We start from the raw sequence: 24,278 nt of genomic DNA on the forward strand, positions 1-24,278 counted from the left end.
GTGGAGTTGAGCAATGGATACTCCTGCTAGATTTTTAGAGGTATGGCGTTCAGGTGGTCTTTTATTTGTTGTTTCTTTGCTGTTCAATTTTCCCACTTTCTGCCAGTAATCTTTTGCTCCCATCCAGTCCTTCTCCACCATAGATCGCACCTTCACCAGCTGTTCCACTGATTTCACCGTCCCTCTCAGACAGCCCGCAACCCTTGGGTTGATGTTATTGAGAATACGGCTCACCATCTCCTCTTCAGTGATGCCGGCTTCCATTTGAGGCAGAGGGCTCGGTAATCGTAGGCGAAATCTCTCAAACACTGATTGGGTTGCTGCTCCAGTGACCTCAACTTGTCTTCCACTTCAGTGAGGTAATCCTCTGGAAGGAAAGCAGACATGAAAGCATCTTTGAAGGATTGCCAATCTGTTACCTTGTTCTTTTCTGCCTTCCACCAGCTTAAAGCGGGTCCTTTGAGCACTGTGCTCAGGGTGCCAACGAGCTCCACACTAGGCAGGGGTCTAATGGCCAGATAATTTTCTACCTGTTCGATGAAATGTAGTACATCTGCTGTCTCTCCAGATTCACCGAAGGAAGGAAATTCCAGACGGATAGGGGGTTTCCCACAGAAAGATGACATACTGGGCATACCTGTAGGGTGAGCCAGGTTCGATATTTGTGCTCCAGCAGTGACGTCATAGGTAGCGTTGCCTCTGTTAACAGGGGGAACTTTAAGTCTTGTTGCTGGTACGGGAGTTTTCAAGGCATTGACTGTAGATGGGGAAGAGGCAGGGTAAAAAGGCTGTATTTGAGAATGAGATGGGGTACTGGTGAATCTCAACTTTTTCATTTGATTTTCCCATCTAGCATCTCTCCGCAGGAAACAATCAACCACCGCTCTCTCCAACTTCTCTACAGACCTCTGGAAATGATCTTCTAAGTCTGCTAAGCCAGCGTCCACTGCCTCCCGGAAACTAGTTTCCCTATTAAGGGAACTATCTACAGACTGTTTTAATTCCTGTTCATTATGTTGTATTTTTGCATTAAGAGCCAATAAATCCACCTTAAGTTTATCAATCTCCATTTGCATTGTTTGTACAACATTTATATTCACCATTTCTTTTTCATCATAAACATCATCATCAGCATCTTCATCAGAATTATACAAAGAACTAAGGACAGATGCTATTTCATCTGTCGGGTTACGTCTGGTAACAAACGGGCCCGCAGTGAAATCAGCAGCCTGTGTTTCATCAGAGTTAAATCTTAAATCATTTACATCAGTCTCAATTTCAGCAATATTTATATTAATTTTTCCACCATTTGCTTGTGTCATGTCTTCCATATTAATGAACACACAAAAAAACACTATCAACAAATAGAAACGGCACGTATTCCCTGTATTGGCCACCACTATGTAACACTCCCCAAAATCTTTAAGTGGAGTTTACACTAATTATGGGATCTACCGTACCGTTTCTAAAGATAGGTAATGGAGTGGAGAAAATAAATATCAACACTGATGAAAAATCAATAAACCCAAGTGTATTAACAAACCAATAATATTTACAACAATAACAAGCAAGGTGTATATACATGTAAAAGTGAAGTCCAGAGTGCACAGAGTTATATACAGTGATCAGATCAGCCTCACCAGGAATTTTGATAGTCCGTGAGCACGACCAAGTGATGAAGTGATGAAGTGATGATTGACCAATGTCCTCTGATAAAAAAGTAATCCTGGCTGCGAGCCAAACGAAAATACTCCCAAAGAGGAACGGCGTCTCAGCGCTTCCAGGTCAGTCACCAGTGTAATCCGATGTATGAATGAGTGAAGTTTTTGAAAATGAGCGTACTCGCAAATGAGCGTCTGACAACCGGCATAGCGGTTCCTTAAATAGAAAGTGAAAGTACTTCCTGTATACGTGGCAGGAAAACACGTAAGACGAAAACACGCGAAGATCTCGCGTGAACAGAGATGGGGATAAACACACAACAGCTGAGGGAATAACAGGAATACAGGGGAAAGCAATATAACTAATAGGCATTAATGACAAACATAATTAGTTTTGTGTCAAGAACCTTATATATAAAACATCCCCTTATGTGGCCACGCTACAGTGTAACATGTGCTTAGGTTCATTAAAGACTAGACGTGCTGTTGCATTCTGGATCATTTGGCGAGGTCTAATTGCACATGCTGGAAGGCCTGCAATGAGAGAGTTACAGTAGTCCAGTCTAGTTATGACAAGTGACTGAAAAATAAGTTGTGTGGCATGGTCAGAGAGGAAGGGTCTTATCTTCCTGATATTGTAGAGTGCAAAACGACATGATCTTGCGGCCTTTGAGATGTGGTCTGTGAAATTTAGTTTGTTATCGATGCTTCCCCCTAAATTTCTGACCGTTATGGAAGGTGTTACTATAGTTGCACCCAGCTGCACGGCGATGTTGTGTTCAACAGCAGGGTTGGCTGGAAAGACAAGGAGTTGGATCTTGGCTGGGTTAAGTTGCAGATGGTGTTCCATCATCCAGGCCAAGATGTTAGCCAGGCAGGCAGAGATTCGAGTAGTCACTGTGGTGTCGTTGGGCTGAAAAGACAAGTAGCATTGCATGTCATCAGTGTAGCAGTGGTAAGAGAAATGTGCCTGAATGAAGGATCCCAGTGATTTTGTTCATATAGAGAAGAGAAGTGGCCCAAGCACTGAACCCTGTGGTACCCCAGTAAGTAGCTGATGTGGCCTGTACACCTCATCTCTTCAGGCTACCTTGAAGGACCTACCTGAGAGATAAGAAATAAACCAGTCAAGCACAGTTCCTGTGATGCACAGTGAAGAGAGGGCGGAGAGTAAGATCTGATTTTTGTCTGTGTCTAAGGCTGCAGAAAGGTCCAGCAGAATCAGGATGGATGATCTGGATTGAGCTTTCGCCTGTCTCAGCAACTGTGACAGACAGCAGGGCAGTGGAGTGTCCACTTTTGAAGCCTGACTGATTGTCATCCAGCAGCTTGGTCTGTGAGAGATTTGATTGAAAACTGCCCTTTCAAGTGTGTTTGCAGTGAATGGAATGAGAGAGACTGGTCTGTAGTGTTCTACTTGTGTGGGGTTAAGTACAGGTTTTTTCAGAAGTAGGATTACTCAAGCCTGCTTAAATATAGTGGGAAAAGTACCTGTTAGTAGACGTGTTAATTATGTGTGTGATTGCAAGTAGGATGGATGGAGAGATAGCCTGGAGAAGGTGGGTAGGAATGTGTCAAGGGAATGGGTGATGGGGTGGTTGGAGAGGAGGAGTATAGAGACCACAGTGTCAGTCAGAGGAGAGAAAATTGAGACAGAAGAGTTGCATACAGGAGACGGGTGTTTGACAGGGTGTGGTGCTGAGAATGTATTACTGATGGTTGTAACCTTATTAGTAAAAAATGTGGCAAAGAAATCTGCTGTCAGTGATGTGTCAGGCGGTGGAGGGGGAGGACAGAGAAGTGTGTTGAATGTTCTAAACAAGCTGCAAATGTCTGTGGTGCTGTTGATCTTGTTCTGGTAATAGGAAGTTTTTGCAGATTTAATGTTATCTGAAAAAGTTGCAAGCAGAGACTGATACTTACCTTGATCTGCTGATCTTAGATTTCCGCCATCTCCTCTCAGCTGCCCTGAGGTCAGTCAGATGTTCATGAAGGACGACAGAGAGCCAGGGTCTGGGTGGTGTAGTACGTGCTGGCCTAGAGGAGAGAGGGCAGATGCTGTCAAGACAGGTTGTTAAAGTAGAGCTAAGTGTGTCTGTGGCAGTGTTTACTAAAATTAATTTTGTGTGAGAAGAGGGGTATAGACAGCAGTGGAAAGGCGAGAGGGTGAAAGAGAAACATAGCATGACATGTCTTCATACGGCAAGTTTAAACAACATGATCATATAGAAAATCAATAAGTTGCTACCGAAAGTTCATGTACCCTTAAGTCAACCACATTCAAACGAATTTCTAACAAGCACCATCCCACCTCAGATATTTTTGCATCAATCAAGCCTGAGCACATTCTCTCTAGCTCTACTAATAGCACATGATCGACTTCCGAGACACATGTTCAAGTCCCGTGGAAACCAGGAAGTAATCACATGCAAATAAACAATGGTGAGCACGACGGAGAGGTTGAATTTTCTCTCTAAAATTAAATTTTTACTCCACTGATGGTTTAGGGATTGGGTTAGGGGTAGAGTTAATAACATATGCATTCCTGTTTACAGTATTACATCATTCACAACTAGAACTAAAACCCATTTTTGGCACCACTCTTTGGAAATTTCACTCCGAAACTGGTGCTCACACGTGCCTACACACTGAACAGCACTTCCCACTTCAGCCAATGAGGACAGTGATTTGATTTTCGGTAAGCACAGCCTGATTTCTGCTGAAGAACTTTCGACCTCCTGTTGCCAAAATCACAGTGATCAGTCTGGTTTGAATAAGCACATGCATAGATGAGATTTGAGACTCAAAGTGTCTTTTTGGAGCTTGACAGCCCCTGGTTTTCAGTTTTGGTGCTGGGCTTTCTACACGAAGTTTGCATCATCATGTTAAGATTAACACCCTTTGAAACTAAGCCCTTTTTGAACCATATCTGATGTGTCTAGCTTGTGCCCATCATTAAGTCACAATGAGGTTTAAAATGCCATTGTTTGTCAGGGCTTTTTCATTAAACGTTGAGAGAAAGCGGACACCTAGCTCGTCATTAGAGTGTAAATGATAAGGTCGCCAGGACGAAAGAGGCACTTTTTCTAGGAGAAAACAAGAAAGCTGTGAGGACCACACATACAAACACACACAAAAAAGCTACTGAATGGATCACATGCTGTACTCACAATATAAACATTCCATTTAAATCAAATATTTAACATTGGTTGCTCCAGGTATATTACTAGCATGCAAGTAAATAAATTAAACTTGTCCAGATTGGCTTTGGAGCATGTTTTTTATAGCCAGAATAAATAGCCCGCTTAGACTTTGAAAGGCATCAGGCACACTGGCAGTGAGAGCTGAAGAAAGATTGCCATCTTTAGCCTCAAGTCTCTTCAGATGAATGTGAGGAATTTTGTTGATGAGTCATCAGCAGCTGACATGAATAACGTGTCCTCCACAGCCTAAAGCTAATCCAGAGTGATACGTGTAATGTCTAAAAATAAAACAATACGAAATTTTGTTTTGTTTTTTCTTTTTTTTCTCTCTGATAATTCTTGTAAAGGACTGTGAATTTCAATTCTAAGGAATAGTTCATGCAAAAATAAAAATGATGTCATCATTTACTCACCCTTCTGTTGTTACAAACCTGCATGATTGTTTTCCATACAACAACCTGTGTACTATAATCCAAGTATGTCAGAAACAGACCGACATTTAATTTATTATTTGCTGAAATTTATTTGCACTTTTGCATCACTGGAATCAAACCTTGCATGATGCCTCCTGATGCTCCATGTTTAAATACATTTATGAGATTTGAGAGCCACAGGCTATGGGAAGATTTTCAGCGAATTATGAATTTTGGCCTTTTCCTCACTCAAAGCTATCATATGATTTCAGAAGGCTTGGAATATAGAGCATGAGTCATATGGACTACATTTATGGTGCTTTTTTTGAAGGTTTGAAGGAACGTTAGAATGAAAATTATGCCATCATTTACTCTTTAATTTATTCTTTAATTTATTCTTTAAAAGCAAAATTATCTTAGATCTGCTGCACTTTTGATGGGAATATACCTGGATATTTAATCTGATATTTGTAATGGGGAAAAGAAAATACAAAAAATAGTAACCTGGACCTCGTTTCCCAAAAGTCTCGTTAGTCTCGGTAGAATCCATCTTACTATTTATCTTAGTTTTGCGGCTTGTTTCCCAAAGCTATTGTAACTTATGTACAGCGTTGGGGAGTAACGGAATACATGTAACAGGGTTACATATTTAAAATACAAAATATCTGTAACTGCATTACACTACAATTACAATTTATGTTGTTGGTAATCAGAATAAAGTTACATTCAAAAAGTATTTTGATTACTGAAGAAATCACTTTGCATGTTATTGTTATTTGTTTAATTAAATGTTTTGTTTGCTTTGTTGGAATACATCCATATAAATGATGTGATTCGATGAGTGTTTGAACAGCCGTGAAACACTTTCTTATTAATGGCAGACAGACGCTGCTTTCACACGGTTCTGAGTGAAAAGGTGGATATGATGTTATATGTTCAGAGGATGATGTTGTTGTGTACACTCTGTGGGGTTTTGATGTTATTTTGGAGCAGCAGAAATAGTTAACCTTGTGTAAATTGACATGTGAACATTTAGCTTTAAGCTAAGCTAAAATGCTATTTCTAGCCCTTTTACATGCATCTATTATATGGCATGATTATATTTTTCTATCTAGTAAATCCACATTAGATGATTATGTTTAAAATTTGGGCAAAGATGCAAAAAATCCTTAAAACAAGATACATTTACTTCACCTTGTTTTATAAGCAACACTGACTTATTCAATATGTTTTTTTTTAGATTTAGATTTTTTTAGAGTTTGGGGCAACCAATGGATTCGGAGGAGAACTGCAAGGGTGGCGTTTAGAACAGGAATCATTTTGATGAAGTGTATTTGGAAACATGTGCACTAATTAACATTGCTTAATAAAACCAGGAACGTGTGTTAATGAAGCAAATAGGGTTCATTTAGATTTCATGTTGAATTTGTATTGATCAATCTGATCTTAAAGCATCTTCAGTCACTGCATCAAGACTTTTATACAGTTTAAATGAAAAACATGTTTGACTTCAGCTCAACACCTCCTCTATGCTTGACTCTGTAGGGTTAACTGTAGCTATAAATGGCCACACCCTGCTGTTTCCTCAACTGACTTCTGTAAACTGTAAAGAAACCTGACGGCATGTTACAATGCCAAAGGTCCCTGTGGCACAATAATAATGAGATTTCAAAATGGGCCCTGAACCTTAGGGAATAGTCCACTTCATGTCCACTAAACATAACTTGTTGTATAAGTGTCCAGACTTCACCTTTCCTGCACAAACACTGACAAATGACCCCTTCGGCGCACCACTGAGGGATCGGTTAAATTGAACGCCGTTTGCCTTTTTTGTGAGCGGTAATATATTAAAGGAAAATAGGCAGGAAACAGGGGCAAATAGCATTCCCAAGTGTCCCAAATGTAATGGAGAGAGAGAAATGCTTTTATTGTTTATGTAAATTCAGGGTTTTTGAAAAGAGAGGGACTGAATTGAGAAAGGCTGCTTTGACATTTACTAGTAAACTGCATTACTCTGCAGTACACCTGAATACTGCTTACGGATTTATTTAAACATTATGTTAAATTGGATGCATTATGCAACAATAAATGTTTCAAACAGTAGGATGCTACTTTGTTACACATGAGAAAACTATATGTAATGAATGAGACTTTTCTTTCACGACTGATACAGAATGTCACTCTTGGTTTGTTGCTTGCACACTCAAAACACTGCCCTTGACCAGGATTTTAAAATATTACTGATGCCATATTCAACTGATTTTTGAGGATTTCAAGCTTTTCTCAAGGCTACATTTTAATATGAAATAAATTAACAATTATTTGATCATTTACATATTGCTTATCATAAAATTTCTCCTATCCCAGTCAGGACTGCTTTTTTCTGAACAATAAAAGATGGAAGGGGGTGATTAAGAAACCTGTTTGAAACAATACACATTATGTTTAGTGCCGCTAGTGGCAGAGAAATGACATACTTCAGCTATATTTTCAGTTCTGCAGAAGCATATTTGGGCAAATGGCAAATCTTTCCACCCACCCATTCAAACCTCTCAGGATGCATCTTGGAAATAAAAGTAAATGTATTTGAAAATGTAAATGCCCTCTCATGACACAAAGCGATGTGACTCATTGATGTTCCCTTTGAAGTGTGCAGTGTTCTGCTGAGAGGCAGGCTTTTCAAAGGATTTGTAATTGGTTGCTTTAGTAACATTGTTAACACTTTACAGTAAGGTTCCATTTGTTAATGCATTAGGTATCATGAACTAACGATGAACAATATATTTTTTACTGCATTTATTAATCTTTGTTAATGTTACTTAATAAATAAAAGTACAATTGTTCATTGTTAGTTCATGTTAGATCATAGTGCTTTAACTACTGTTAAATTTGTTATTATATGTTAAAATTAACATTAACCAAGATTAACAAATGCTGTAAAAGTATTGTTCAACGTTAGTTCATGTTAACTAATGTAGTTAACGAATGTTAACAAATGGAAATGTATTGTAAAGTGTCACTGTAATGTTAGTGCCAATTTGCTGTTTTTCTTTCTTTGTTGGTTTGGCATGTTTTTCTTGAACTCAAAAGTGCACAACTGCCTCTTTCTCTTTGTTTCTCATCACACATATAAGGAATAGATGTTTGGATATTGTGAATAAGAGAGCTTTTATACAAAGATTATAATAGCAGAGGGCCGAAAACAGCCATGTTTGCCTTCGGTAGATTTTAATGGCTCTAAATAAGAGGGTATTGTTGTTGTCTTGGAAACATGCAAGACAATTTTATGTCATTTCAAGAAGGCTTGCCTGGAATAAAAGAACCATTTTCACTTCCATGTCCTGTGACTAAAGGCAAAGCATTCAACATTGATCATAAACACAACATCAACCCTTAGTTCGTTTTAAAGGATGCTTTTGCAGTTCAAAAATTACAACCTAGTTGCAGGGGAAATTGCTTTTTAAACATGATTTCCCCTGAACTATTTATGAACCTCTTTAATGTGACCTTTTCACACATTATAAACAAATGTTACCTTTAGGCAGAGAAGATTGCTTTAATAAAGAGCATTCTCCCGATGAACCTATATTTTGAGCTGTTAGTGTTAACAATCTATAATATAAGATTATGTACATATTTTTATTTATTTTAAAACACTTAAATATGCAGAGACATGTAAGCCATTTGTAGATTGATTTCACCCAAAAGTAAATGCTGAGGCTCTGTGTTGCTTTCATTATACCCTTTCTCACTGCAGGAACTATTGCTCTGTTTGTTTGGGGCAGGTCAAGCTGTTTGCTGACCAATGGCAGATGTGGAGTGGGAACCACTATTATCACTGTTAGAGATCTAATGCTGCATTCCATTCAACTCGGAAAGTCGATTTTCCAACTTCCTACTAGGAACGGTGCAATGCAACAGCACTTTAAGTCAGAATTCCAACTTGGAAACTCGTGCGAAAAATATAACTCTGATTTTGCCGAGATAAAGGTGTGTGATGTTACACAAACATGTCGGTTTAAAGGAAGATGTACAAAATAAGTGATAAACATTCACTTTTATTAAATATTTAAATAAATGAGTCAATGTTCCTACATTACATGATATTTAAGCTTGTTTAACAAACATTAGCAGAGACAGGCGTTCAAAACATGGTAAATTATACCACAGTATCTTTTGATAATCATACATCTGTAGCACAAATGCTAGCGTTACAGAATTGGGTTGCTAGATGTCTCAGGTTACAGTGAAACACCTGCTAAGGTAACAGGAGAGTTACAGTTGTTTCTTTAAACGTCATCTTCCGAGCATCTAGCATTGGAATGCATTTATGGTCCGAGATCGGAGATATCAAGTAGGAATATCCCACAGCGACTTAAATGGAATGCAGCATAATGTTTGATTCATATCAGAGAGATAACAAATGCTCTTTTTGAAAGCAAAAGCCTTTTTGTTGAAGTTTTTAGAATTTCAGAATCGTTCAAATGATATATTTACTGCTTGAGTTCGTGGTAGGGGTGCACTGATACCTGGATCCTATATAGCCTATATATGTGCAGCGCACTTCTGTCAATGGAAAAATGGGAACCTGAGGTGGAATTCACCTGATTTTGAATGAAAAGCATATTAAACAACTGTGAACTAGCCCACACACAGTAACCAATTGTATATTTTCCTACAGGGCCCTAACCACCATATAGACATTTGGGGACCACTTCTGAACACACTAAACATTGGATAGAAAGTTTGGATTAAATGCACTTGGCTTCATAGGAAATCTATAAGTTTAGTGAATCTAGTGTGCTGTCTGTATGCACTCATTTCAGAAAAGTTTGAAATGCACCTTATTTTCATCTTAACTCCATATAAAGCTTCTGAAAGCAACATTTTTCAGCTTTTAGATGAACCCATTTATTCTTAATGTGAAAATGCACAGTAAATGTCAGATTTCTAAGGAAAAAATACGTTAAAGGACACATTAGTGTACATTGCGTTTAGCAGTGTGGCGCTTTGTGATAAATCACTCAAATTTAAACAATGGTATATAGGATGAACCTAGAGACTCGAATCTATAATCTAAACAGGTTTCAATGTAAAAACTTAATGAGATTTATTACTAGAGGTAGTTTTAATGGCATTTTACCCAAAGATGAACTCCGCTGTGATCAGCGCAGTGTTGTTTTGTCACATGACTCCTGAAATGTTACTGTTACGAATAGAAGCAGACAAGGAGAGCGGATCCAAATGCAAACTTACTTTAATTAAGTTAGACAATAAAAACATAAAGAAAAACCCTCAATGGGGAAATGAACATAACACAGGAAACAAAACTGAAAACTCGGGCAGGTAACACAAACCAGGCATGACAACATTCAACGACTAACAAAGACAGAACAAAGAACCAGGGTATAAATACACAAGGACAGGATGATTACAAATAATAAACAGGTGAGAACAATGACACAAAATGGCAGTGATGACGGCAGGTGGATTGTGGGAAACGTAGTTCATAAACAATAGATTAGTGAGACACAGGGCAGACAACAGGGGAATGAAGAGAAAACTAAGGAAAGCAAAGGTGACAAAAGGCAAACAAGGGCAACAGTGAAACAAGACAAGGAATTCCTAACATAGCCCCCCTCAAGGATCGGATTCCAGACGATCAACATAAAACAAAACAAAAAATGTCCATTGACTGGGGGGGGAGCTTGTGGTGGGCAGACAGACCAAGGGGGGGCAACGACGGGCAGACAGGAAGTCCAAGGGGGCACAAAGGGCAGGCAGGAAGTCCAAGGGGGCACAAAGGGCAGGCATGAAGTCCAAGGGGGCACAGATGGCAGGCAGGAAGTCCAAGGGGGCACAAAGGGCAAGGACAGGTTCAGGTGGTCTGGGAGCTGGCCACCGGACAAGGACAGGTTTGGGGGACCTGGGAAGGGACCACAGGACAGGGACCGGATCAGGAGGCCTGGGGGGAATCCACAGGACGGGAACAGGGTCAGGAGGCCTGGGAGGAGGCCACAGGACAGGGACCGGGTCAGGAGGCCTGGGGGAAGGCCACAGGACGGGAACAGGGTCAGGAGGCCTGGGAGGAGGCCACAGGACAGGGACTGGGTCAGGAGGCCTGGGAGGAGGCCACAGGACAGGGACCGGGTCAGGAGGCCTGGGAGGAGGCCACAGGACAGGGACCGGGTCAGGAGGCCTGGGAGGAGGCCACAGGACAGGGACCGGGTCAGGAGGCCTGGGGGAAGGCCACAGGATGAGAACAGGGTCAGGAGGCCTGGGAGGAGGCCACAGGACAGGGACTGGGTCAGGAGGCCTGGGAGGAGGCCACAGGACAGGGTCAGGAGGCCTGGGAGGAGGCCACAGGACAGGGACTGGGTCAGGAGGCCTGGGAGGAGGCCACAGGACAGGGACTGGGTCAGGAGGCCTGGGAGGAAGCCACAGGACAGGGACAGGGTCAGGGTCAGGAGGCCTGGGAGGAGGCCACAGGACAGGGACTGGGTCAGGAGGCCTGGGAGTAGGCCACAGGACGGGAACAGGGTCAGAAGGCCTGGGAGGATGCCACAGGTCAGGGACAGGGTCAGGACCCCTGGGAGGAGGCCCTAGAGGCGGTGACCTGGAAGGCTCTGGAGGCGGAGCCGTAGGAGGCTATGGAGGGGAAGCCGTAGGAGGCTCGGGAGGTGGAGCCGTAGGAGGCTCGGGAGGCTCAGCTGAGGGAGGCTCGGGAGGCTCAGAGGCCTCAGGGGGCGGAGCCGTGGGAGGCTCAGGAGGCAGAGCCGAGGGAGGAGGAACCATGGAAAGCTCGGGAGGCTCAGGGGGCGGAGCCGTGGGAGGCTCAGGAGGCAGAGCAGAGGGAGGCTCGAGAGGCGGAGCCATGGGAAACACGGGAGGAGGAGCCCTGGCAGACTCGAGAGACTTGAGAGATGGAGCCCTAGGAGGCTTGGGAGGAGGAGCCACAGGAGGCTTGGGAGGCGGAGCCGTAGGAGGCTCGGGAGGCGGAGCCGTAGGAGGCTCGGGAGGCGGAGCCGTAGGAGGCTCGGGAGGCGGAGCCGTAGGAGGCTCGGGAGGCTCAGCTGAGGGAGGCTCGGGAGGCTCAGAGGCCTCAGGGGGCGGAGCCGTGGGAGGCTCAGGAGGCAGAGCCGAGGGAGGAGGAACCATGGAAAGCTCGGGAGGCTCAGGGGGCGGAGCCGTGGGAGGCTCAGGAGGCAGAGCAGAGGGAGGCTCGAGAGGCGGAGCCATGGGAAACACGGGAGGAGGAGCCCTGGCAGACTCGAGAGACTTGAGAGATGGAGCCCTAGGAGGCTTGGGAGGAGGAGCCCTGGGTGGCTCGGGAGACTTGCGAGGCGGAGCCCTGGAAGGCTCGAGAGGCTTGAGAGGCGGAGCCTTGGAAGGCTCGAGAGACTTGAGGGGTGGAGCCCTGGGAGGCTTGAGAGGCGGAGCACTGGGAGGTTCGAGAGGAGCCCTGGGAGGCTCGAGAGGAGCCCTGGGAGGCTCGAGAGGAGCCCTGGGAGGCTCGAGAGGCTTGAGAGGCGGAGCCCTGGGAGGCTCGAGAGGCGGAGCCCTGGGAGGCTCGAGAGGCTTGAGAGGCGGAGCCCTGGGAGGCTCGAGAGGCGGAGCCCTGGGAGGCTCGAGAGGCGGAGCTCTGGGAGGCTCGAGAGGCGGAGCTCTGGGAGGCTCGAGAGGCGGAGCTCTGGGAGGCTCGAGAGGCGGAGCTCTGGGAGGCTCGGGAGGCGGAGCTCTGGGAAGCTCGGGAGGCGGAGCTCTGGGAAGCTCGGGAAGCTTGGGAGGCGGAGCTCTGGGAAGCTCAGGAAGCTCGGAAGGCGGAGCTCTGGGAAGCTCAGGAAGCTCGGAAGGCGGAGCTCTGGAAAGCTCAGGAAGCTCGGAAGGCGGAGCTCTGGAAAGCTCAGGAAGGCGGAGCACTGGAAAGCTCAGGAAGCTTGGAAGGCGGAGCACTGGAAAGCTCAGGAAGCTCGAAGGCGGAGCTCTGGAAAGCTCAGGAAGCTCGGAAGGCGGAGCTCTGGAAAGCTCAGGAAGCTCGGAAGGCGGAGCTCTGGAAAGCTCGGAAGGCGGAGCTCTGGAAAGCTCGGAAGGTGGAGCTCTGGAAAGCTCGGGGGGCGCAGGCTCTAGGACGGGCATGACCATTGGCGCTGGCTTTTGGTCAGTCCTGGCTATTGGTGTTGGCCCGGGGATGGTCGAGGCTACAGGCGCTGGCTCAGGGACGGTCGAGGCTACAGGCGCTGGCTCAGGGACGGTCGAGGCTACAGGCGCTGGCTCACTGACCTCTGAGGCGACAGGTACTGGTTCACTGACCTCTGAGGCGACAGGCACTGGCTCACTGACATCTGAGGCGACAGGCACTGGCTCACTGACCTCTGAGGCGACAGGCACTGGCTCACTGACCTCTGAGGCGACAGGCACTGGCTCACTGACCTCTGAGGAGACAGGCACTGGCTCACTGACCTCTGAGGAGACAGGCACTGGCTCACTGACCTCTGAGGCGACAGGCACTGGCTCGCAGACCGGGGCAGGCGAGGGCTCTGGCTCGCAGACCGGGGCAGGCGAGGGCTCTGGCTCGCAGACCGGGGCAGGCGAGGGCTCTGGCTCGCAGACCGGGGCAGGCGAGGGCTCTGGCTCGCAGACCGGGGCAGGCGAGGGCTCTGGCTCGCAGACCGGGGCAGGCGAGGGCTCTGGCTCGCAGACCGGGGCAGGCGAGGGCTCTGGCTCGCAGACCGGGGCAGGCGAGGGCTCTGGCTCGCAGACCGGGGCAGGCGAGGGCTCTGGCTCGCAGACCGGGGCAGGCGAGGGCTCTGGCTCGCAGACCGGGGCAGGCGAGGGCTCTGGCTCGCTGACTGTAGCTGACGAGGGCTCTGGCTCGCAGACCAGGGCAGGCTCTGGCTCGCAGACCGTAGCTGACGAGGGCTCTGGCTCGCTGACCGTAGCTGACGAGGGCTCTGGCTCGCTGACCGTAGCTGACGAGGGCTCTGGCTCGCTGACCGTAGCTGACGAGGGCTCTGGCTCGCTGACCGGGGCAGGCGAGGGCTCTGGCTCGCTGACCGGGGCAGGCGAGGGCTCTGGCTCGCTGACCGGGGCAGGCGAGGGCTCTGGCTCGCTGACCGGGGCAGGCGGAGACTGGGAAGCAGAAGCCTTTCCTCTTCTCCTCCTCCGCCGGGCGGACGAAGCTGGCAACGCTGGCTCGTTGGCCGTGGCAGGCATGGAAAGCCCAGTGGCAGAAACCGGGATCGAGAGAGGTGGTTCCCCGGCAGCGAGTTCTCCCAAGACTAGACATACATATTCCCTCCACGTGAGGTCTCCGGTGTTCGGCAATTCCCTCAGCTGGTATGTTGGTAGCCCGAGCTGGTAGATGGTCTTTAGGGATGCGTCGTCGAAGCCGGTGTGGATGGCAACAGCGGAAAAGAAGTGGGAGAACTCGCGGATGGTCAACTCCGCCTGGGTCAGTTCCAATAGGTAAGCTGCTAGATCCATTTGTTGGTTAGTCGTTCTGTTACGAATAGGAGCAGACAAGGAGAGCAGATCCAAATGCAAACTTACTTTAATTAAGTTAGACAATAAAAACATAAAGAAAAACCCTCAATGGGGAAATGAACATAACACAGGAAACACAACTGAAAACTCGGGCAGGTAACACAAACCAGGCATGACAACATTCAACGACTAACAAAGACAGAACAAAGAACCAGGGTATAAATACACAAGGACAGGATGATTACAAATAATAAACAGGTGAGAACAATGACACAAAATGGCAGTGATGACGGCAGGTGGATTGTGGGAAATGTAGTTCATAAACAATAGATTAGTGAGACACAGGGCAGACAACAGGGGAATGAAGAGAAAACTAAGGAAAGCAAAGGTGACAAAAGGCAAACAAGGGCAACAGTGAAACAAGACAAGGAATTCCTAACAGTTACGGATTCTACTGAACTGAGATCAGTCAGATTTAATGAATTTAAATGATGTGTTGTGTATAGTGAAGTCAAAATACAACGTCCATGCATGTGTATGCGGGGTCGCACAAAGTTAATACTGACCATACGTTATCAACTGAATGTGATATATTGATGCCTATACTAAAATAGTTATACCTAAATGAAATATCAAATGAAGAAACTCTCCAACCAGTCATGTTAGAGGGCATACATTTTTTAAGAAAATCAAAGAAAGCTCTTTCAACAAACCTTTCGCCCAATGCCAAGCAATTCTGGCTGAAAAACAATATAAAATTTAAGAAGCAGAGTTGGGATTAAACTATTTTTTGAATAATTAAATGCAAGCATAAAAACATGAGTTAAATTAAATTAATGGTTTTTTTTCACCCTAATTTGTTATTTTTAAGGTTAAATTTACTAATTTAATCATTATACACACACATATATATATATATATATATATATATATATATATATATATATATATATAATTTTTTTACTTTCATTTTAATTTCATGTCTATCAACATGTAGTCATGGCAGTTAGTCTGAAAGAACACAATACTTTTGGATGTCTTACACATGATTTAAAAAAGCAGGTGTACATTTTGTTCATACCACCTAACACTTTGAACATACAAAAAAATTAATGAATCTGAAAATTAGCTTCAGAGCGATTTAACGAACAATTTACACAAATTTGTTCTGCTCGTGTTCCATAATAAGGTCCTCTGTGTTTGTATTTACATATTCAGTATGTCATTATTTATCCCTTTATCTAATTGTACTTATTTGTTTGCAGCTCTGCAATGGAGGGTCTGTCACAGATCTGGCTAAAGGTATGCTGAAGAGAGGAGACCGTTTGGAGGATTCCATCATAGCCTACATCCTACATGAAGCTCTCATGGTAAACCTCAGAAACCAGCCATGTCACAGTGTGTAAGGGACACAGAAAATAAGGTTGTCTGAGTTGATAAAAAGGAGAAATATTTTAAAGATCTAGTTTTAAATCACATGTGCCATGTTTGTTAAAATGTAATCTATATTTTCATGTTGGTTTCATAATTTTTTTTGAAAAACTGTTATAGCATTTTCTACAAACATACTTATTTATGGGAATGACTTTAAAAATGTCTTATAAAATGTATAAAAATACTGCTCACTAATTATTTTTAAAAGAAAACACTTTACAATATCTGTTAACATTGGTTAACAACATTAATTAACAATTTTTACAGCATTTGTTAATCCTGGTTAATGTTAATTTAAACATATAAAATTACCCCTTTAAAAAATTATTAATATGAAGAATCAAATTTCCTTGATATTTTGACATATAAGAAGTCTTTCTACAATAAAAACTGTAAAAAAAACAAAAACTGTAAATTTCAGAACGCGAAACATTATCCCCAATGCAATAAAAACATTTATTGATACCAAGCTGCAAAAACACCTCATTCCCTACTTTCGCGACTACCCTACGTCATTAGGGGTACATTAATTCATGACTGCCTTTACAGCTCAAAAACATCAACGCCTACTTTAAATCATCTCACCCTTGACCCCTCCCACTGGTGCTTCAGTTCATTATCTCAGAGACGAGGACAAACAAGGCCTACAGTAGACTCTGAACACCAAAGGAGAACCCATCTGGACTATTTTAAATTATTTTTGTATTTAAACATGCACAGAAAGACATCTTTGACCGCTTGATACTTATCTCTGGATGCTTTTAGAAGATGCGGTGTCAAGTTACAACTCTGCAGAAGAGAAGCGATTCTCTGTCATTCAGCTGCTGCTTCTTGCATTTTTGAATGTCATGGATGTACTCTTTCATCCATCTGTGATATTTGTTAATGTATGAAAACATGCACTGGATGGACGCCTTTGACCATTTAGAATGTATTTCTGGTGATGTGCATTTTAATGCAGGATGATACTGAAAACTGGATGTGGATGTGTCTTCAGCATTTTTCAGCGTGTATTGTATGTTTTTTTGGCTCATGTCGGTGTGGCTTGCTTATGAACCAATCATAACATGATTCAAGCTTTGCAAAGGAACTGTTATTGAAGGATAGGGCAGTTAAAAATACTTGGACCCGATCAGTAAAAAGTTCCATTCATGAACATTTCAAAAGTCATGACTTGTTTATGGTACTGACATCCTGTTCACCAGGCGCGTCCGTTGACATGATGAGATGCAGCGGCTTAAGGCTGTCTACACCGGGCATGTCGACACAAACTTTTTGAACCGTGTATTTGTGTTGTTGGAAGTAGTACGGGACATCTATTTACTGTCGCCATATAGCAATGTGCCGCAACAGACCGCATCATTGATGATTATGTGTTTGTAAAGCGGGTTACGGGAAAGGAGGAGGCGAGAACCGGCTTAACAATATAAATAATAGTTTAATGAAAAGCTGAACCAAAAACACACAAACATAAACACACAGAGCAGCTGCCTGTCATTCTTCCTCTCTCTCGAACCATTGTAACCAGACGCCTTTATCCCTCGCGCGCCCCATCAGGCTGATTGGGGACTGGGCGTGTGTTGTTCCAGCCCAGCCCCGGACTCCTTCGCTCTACACTCCTCCCGCCGTTGCCCAGCATGACGTACACCTCCCCCACTCCTCTCCTTTGGGCGTGCCTTACGCCCCGTCTGCCGGCGGGTCATCCCCGCCTTGCTCGACCTGGGAGGAGGCAGCAGGGTAAAAACAACAACGAAACAAAATAGGTGAGGGGTAAAGACCAACACAGAGTGACAGAGAGCGAGAGAGAGAGAGAGAGAGAGAGAAAGGAAAAAAAAAACTCACTCACCGGTTCTCTGATGCGCAGTCACGTGGTCCCCGATCACTCCTCCACCCTCTCAGGCAGACGGCATCCGCTCCTCCCTGGGCGGACCGGAGTCATACCGACCCCCAACGCACAGAACCCAGCAGCCCTACAGCTCCAGGTCATCGGGGAGTCGATTTCCTCCTCCCCTTGTGGACAGCGGTCCTCTCGACCCCTCCACGTTTCTGGTGGACGGCAGGGCACTCCTTCGCTCCAGGCGGTCAGGGAGTCCAGTCACCACTTGCCTTGTGGACGGTGGCCGCTCCCCGCGTCCGGGCGGTCAGGCTACTCCGTCCCTCGGCAGATGGCTGTGTCGAGGACTCCGTGACAGGCATCCCTCCTCCTTCCCGGGCTTCGGCACCAATGTAAAGCGGTTAATGGGCAAGGAGGAGGCGAGAACCGGCTTAACAATAGACATAATAGTTTAATGAAAAGCTGAACCAAAAACACAAAAACATAAACGCACAGAGCAGCTGCCTATCATTTTCCCTCCCTCTTGAACCGTCTACACCAGCTGCCTTTATCCCTCGCACACCCCCATCAGGCTGATTGGGGACCGGGCGTGCGTTGTTCCAGCCTGGCCCCGGACTCCTGAGCTCTACAGGGCTCTATTGCTAGTGACGTGACTCTCGTGTCCGGTGTAGAAAGGGTTTGAGTGTTAACAGTTGTGCTTTAGATATGAACAGTTTCATATATTCGGATGTAGTGTGTTGGATGAGCATTATGTGTAAACCCTGAAATTTTGTTTTATAATGTTTTGGAGCTTGTTCATTCTCTTCAGATTGAGTTTAAAAATGGCTGAATTTGAGAGGCTGCACAATATTAGCCCAGCATAACAGTGGGCATTTACGTTGAAGTTTTAAAGAGGTGCTTAGGCCAGTACTGAGCGTATCAGACAGAGGGCGAGAGACAGGGTGGAAAATTATCATATATTACTAAATCATGACCGTTTTAATGCAAAAAAAAAAAACATTACTAACATTATCCTCAAGGAAAATAATAAAACTATAAAAAAGCAGCTCATGACCCCTTTAAATTAAAATTTGGATATGTTTACATTAGTTAATGCATGATGAACTAACATGGACTAACAATAAACTGTTGTATATTCATATATTTACATTAACCAAAATTAATAAATGCTTTTTAAAGAATTGTTCATTATTACTTCATGATACTTAATGCATTTACTTATGTTAACAAAAACAATCGTATTGCAAAGTGTTACCTAAATAACTATAAAAGATTATTCCAAACTGCTTATGCCAACATTTTTCAAGAATTTCAGACATGAAACTATTATATTTTTTTACCTTCTCCAGGTGGTTACATAATTTAGACATTTTTGACTTGCACCAGAAAAACATAATAGCAAAATTACATTTAATTCAGAAATTGAAAAAAGAGGTGTAGTCAAGTACTTTTTTGTGTAAATTGCATTTTTAGTGTCTTTTTTAATAATTTAAAAGATCCAAACAAAAATGACAAGCAGGTCATTGACCCTTAAACAAACGCTCCTCTTCAGCTAGCATTTCACTGGTCTGGTTTTCAATGTCTGTAACATGTGTTTTCTATTCTCTGAAGGGTCTCCAGCATTTACACATCAATAAGACCATCCATCGAGATGTCAAAGGCAACAACATCCTGCTCACCACTGAAGGAGGGATCAAGCTGGTTGACTTTGGTGAGGAAGCTCTTTTTTGAGAAGTCACTGCTGGCTATGCAAGAGAAAGCCAGATTGATTGAATGTGTGTATATGTGTGAGTGTGAGACTGATAGCATTTTATACATGGGCCAAAGCATTACATGTGAGTGTTTCAATGCTAATCGAATAGCACTTATTTCTTCTCATTAAGAGCAGTGTGCATTTACATATACAGTGTTGATCAGGGTCTTACTGACTTCCATTAATGCACGGTGCACTCCATCACTGTCACTGAGACAGAAGATATTGCTTTCAGTTACTGATGATTTGCTTTTAGGCTTAACCAAATGAAGCACTTTTAAATAGAAGTGTGTTAAAAAAAAATTGCAAAATGACTACCCTTTTGTAAAGACCAGCTTAAACCACCATTTCTAAGATGGCTTAGCCTGGTTTATGCTGGTTAGTGCTGGTCTAGCTGGTGGACCCTTAGCTATGGTCTTTCTTTTGATGCTGGGTGAAACTTTAAATCAATAAAAAAAGCCAAAGGTGCTAGACTGTGTGCTTCAATTCCTTTATAAGTGCGTGAACTACTCATCTAGTGAAGCATTGCGAATGACAAAATCGAATAAAAACTTCAGACTATTCATTTTATTTAGTCGTAAGAACAATATATATTTAAGTTTATTGCAAAATACTTAGATATATTCAAATATATAAGTACTTTGAGAGTGTATTGAGACTGACTGTATAATTGCTTTGCTTTATGGGAGTGGCTGGTTCTGCTTCAGCAAATTTAATAATAATATCTCTGATTGGTGGATCTTTCTGCAGGATTATGGGTAGTGTAGTTCCCCTTCTGTCACTCACTCGAAGATGTGTCGAATGTAGTGACACAAGGGGTCTTTCTTGAGAGCCTCGCATACCTCTGCATTTGAGAAAAGGCCAATGAGAAATTGGCAGACAGAATTTGCATGTCCCGTCCCCGGACATACGGGTATAAAGGAAGTGGACGTGCGTCTGTCAGTCAGATTTTTTTCTTTGCATCCGAGCGGTTGTGCAGTAGCAAGCTGAGTTTCACTACTGCTCCACTCACCTCTGTCAGAGCATTGCTGTTGGATCTACGGCACGTTTCCAGCAGCTTTCTCCCTCTCTGCACGCTGTGCAGTCCATGCCCCTGGACGCTTCGACTGCACTTCTGTAAAGAGTGTTTACCTCTAAAAGAGAAGTATTTTCCCCTCTAAAAGAGAGTATTTTCATTCATAAAAGAGCAATACACAGCAGGCGTTGAATGTGCTTTTCAGGGCACGTCTTTTTGAAGATGCCTTTCCACCTCTGTGTAGTTCCTGGATGCGGCTGTTTTCTCTCCACTTCTGAAGGTCATAAGCGCTGCCTCGCGTGTCTGGGCTGCGATCACAGAGAGGCAGCATTTACGGATGGTTTATGTTCTCATTGCGAGAACATAGCCATGGCAACGTTGCGATCGCAGCTTTCTTCCTTCGAGGGAAAGCCCCTTCAGCTGCCCCCCACGCCGCGCCTTCTTCCTATGGGATTAAGGCCAGTGCAGCCGGCGTTGAAGGTGGTTTGGGGAGAGCATCGGGCTTGGTTTCACTGGGTAAATGCCCACGAACCACCCGCCCCCTAGTACGCTCATTTGCTTCCGTCCGGGTCTGATGCAAGACCGGCTAGCCTCATGGCCAGTCCGTTGTCTCCCTTGGACCCCGCGAGCTGGATGATGATTTCGCCGCTGCGTTAAGAGTCTGGTGCTGATGACTCGTCTGCGCTTTTGCCTCCCGACCTATTATTACCTGCTCCCACACAGTACGTCCCCTTAGTGCCCCTCGCACGGAGCTTGGGCGCATGGCTCAGGCACCTCAGCCGTCTAGGTTCTTCAGGTCTACTGGGAAAAGTGCAAGATCTCCTTGGTTCAGAGCATCTCTTTTCTCAGCATGGAGTTAGTCTCAGTCTCAATGACAGCACGCCTCATGAATGAGCGCACGCAGTCGGTGCTAAGGTGCCTCGCTCTCTTCAAGCCTGGCACAGCGGTTCCTCTAAAACAATTCCAGAGACTCCTGGGGAGTCTCTCCATATGAGACTCCTCATATGGTATCCGTGGTCACGCCACTCGGGTTGATGCATATAAGACTGCTTCAGCACTGGCTTCAGACTTGAGTCCCGAGATGGGCATGGCATGGAAAGTTTTTCTTCCGGAACACTATTAGTACACTTTCTTATGGGCCATTCACATCAAATGTGTTGCATCTGTCTGCATTTTTTTTTTCACTTGTTTTTTCAATGAAAATACGCATTAGACTTACTTAAAGTATATGATATTTGTGCCTCGTCTCGCAGTTTTTTTTTAGTGTGTGTGTTTTTAAGACATTGTTTTTGTTTTTTTGTTTTTTTACTTTAACGGAATACATGTAACGGGATTACGTATTTAAAATACAAAATATAAGCAACTGTATTCCACTAAAAGTATTTTGATTACTGAAGAGATTAATTTGCATTTTATTTTCATTTGTTTCATTTAATATTTAGTTCTTTCAGATGGAAAACATTTCTACATATAAATGATGTGATCCAAAGTGCATTTGAACAGCGGTGAAACACTTTCTTATGATGTGTTACATTCATACGAGCAGACAGAGAAGTAAGTTTGAAGTAAGTTTGGAGCAGAAGAAATAGAAATAAACCTTGTGTAAATTGTCAGCTTTACGCTAAGCTAAAATGCTATTTCTAGCCATTTTACATGCACATGTTACCAGACACCATCATATTTTTTTATCAAGAAAATTCACATTAGATCATAATTTCTTTTTTCTAGTAAGATCTTTGATATTAGGGCAAAAATCATATTCTTGATAATAATATTTTGTATTGTTTTCCTGTCAAAATATCTAAAAATCCTTATAACAAGATCAGTTTGATTGATCTTGTTTTAGAAACAACACTGCGTAAGATATTTATGTTTTTCAGAGAATGTATTTTTAATGTGTATTTTGTCTTACTGTACTGACAGAGTTTTTATAGTCAAAACAAGTGAAAAAATCTCCCAGTGCTGAAGAAGTAATCCAAAGTATTTAGAATACTTTACTGACCTTGAGTAATCTAACGGAATACATTACAAATGACATTTTACAGCATGTATTCTGTAATCTGTAGTGGAATACATTTCAAAAGTAATACTCCCAACCCTGCCCATAGTTACATTTACATTGCATTTAACAACATCAATGAGTTTGCTTGAACTTTTCCAGACTGTTTTCTCAAGTTAACAATGAACAATACTTATTAAACATTTATTAATTTTAGTTCATGTTACATTGAATATATACTAATACATATTTAAAACCAATCAAATGAATGTACTATGGTCTAACATGAACAATTACATTTTTATTAACTAACATTAACAAAGATTAATAAATGATGTAACAAATATATTGTAAATCATTTGTTCATGTTACCTAATGCATTTACTAATGTTAACAAATGAAACCTTACTGTAAAGTGTTACTAGCAAAACAGACCATGCTCCAATGCTTCTTTTCATTACTGCTTGAAATGTGTGGGCTTTTCAATGCGGCTGTAAGTGGGGCATTTTTAAGAGCCTCTGTCAGAACAGCCTTATATGAGAGCTTATAAACCTTTAGAAAGCCAGTAAATGCTTTTTCCTCAGAATAACAACCAAGTGCAAGCTATTTTAAAGTTGCTCGGGGGAGCATTTGCTATGCTCTACACATCCACAACATCCCCTTCACTATTAATTTCCCAGCCCCAAATCCACTCTATATGTGATCTCTTCTATATTCTCTAGGCTTCATTTAGCCCCTGAGAGGAAAAAGTCCCCTCAAAGGGGGATGAGCCCCAGAGCAGACGCAAAGAAAGCCCATAATTAGTCGAGTGCACACGAGGGGCGTGGGATTAAACAGGACATCATCCATTTTTGGGGGTGGGGTGGGGTTTGTTATGTAGGAAAAGAGAGTATGTGGGACAAGTCCTGTTGAGAAGGAGAGGAAAAATAGAGAGAGAGAGCGAGAGTGATGAGTCATGAAAAAAACTTAAGATTGCTAAATCAGTTACTGTCAGCAGAAAAACAGCTTTCTGTCAAGTTTCGTCAAGGACAGTGACAAAATGATTGGTCAAAGATGCTTTCCAGTCATGCTAATACACACATTATAGTAACAACTATGATGCAAAACATCTGTTCATCAGCTACTGTGTATATCACCACACAGCACCTTTAGAGGCCTATGTGGCATCATTCCACTAGAAGATATGACACCTCACATGTAAACTAAGGTTAATGGTGCAACCTTAGTTTACATACGAGGAACCTTATCTTTTAGTGGAAGTATGCGACAAGAATTTGCTTAACAAAGTAATGTATGAAAGACCTTTTGAAAATAAATGTTTTAGTTCAAGTGTGTTTGCTTTGAGTTCAATAGTAGTAGTCAATAACAGGTGTTTCTTTAACTTCCCATGGGTTGATTTTTATTAAAATTGATTTAAACTTTTTTTTTTCTTTTTGTTATATGGTCACATGACTTGACAACCTTTTACCAGACCTTCATTGAG

The 24,278-nt window shown here is 43.3% G+C and overlaps 1 protein-coding gene across 1 annotated transcript in view; it reads left to right on the forward strand.

Moving 5' to 3' along the window:
• Positions 1-24,278, forward strand: part of LOC127634401 (myosin-IIIa-like) — a 148,445-nt gene that overhangs the window by 32,705 nt on the left and 91,462 nt on the right. The window contains exons 4-5 of the mRNA XM_052113939.1: positions 16,026-16,130; positions 19,640-19,739. Of these exons, the coding sequence (XP_051969899.1) occupies positions 16,026-16,130; positions 19,640-19,739 (205 nt within the window). The remainder of the gene's footprint in view (positions 1-16,025; positions 16,131-19,639; positions 19,740-24,278) is intronic.

The sequence above is a fragment of the Xyrauchen texanus genome, chromosome 41 (assembly GCF_025860055.1).
Source record: "Xyrauchen texanus isolate HMW12.3.18 chromosome 41, RBS_HiC_50CHRs, whole genome shotgun sequence".
Taxonomy (NCBI): Eukaryota; Metazoa; Chordata; class Actinopteri; order Cypriniformes; family Catostomidae; genus Xyrauchen; species Xyrauchen texanus.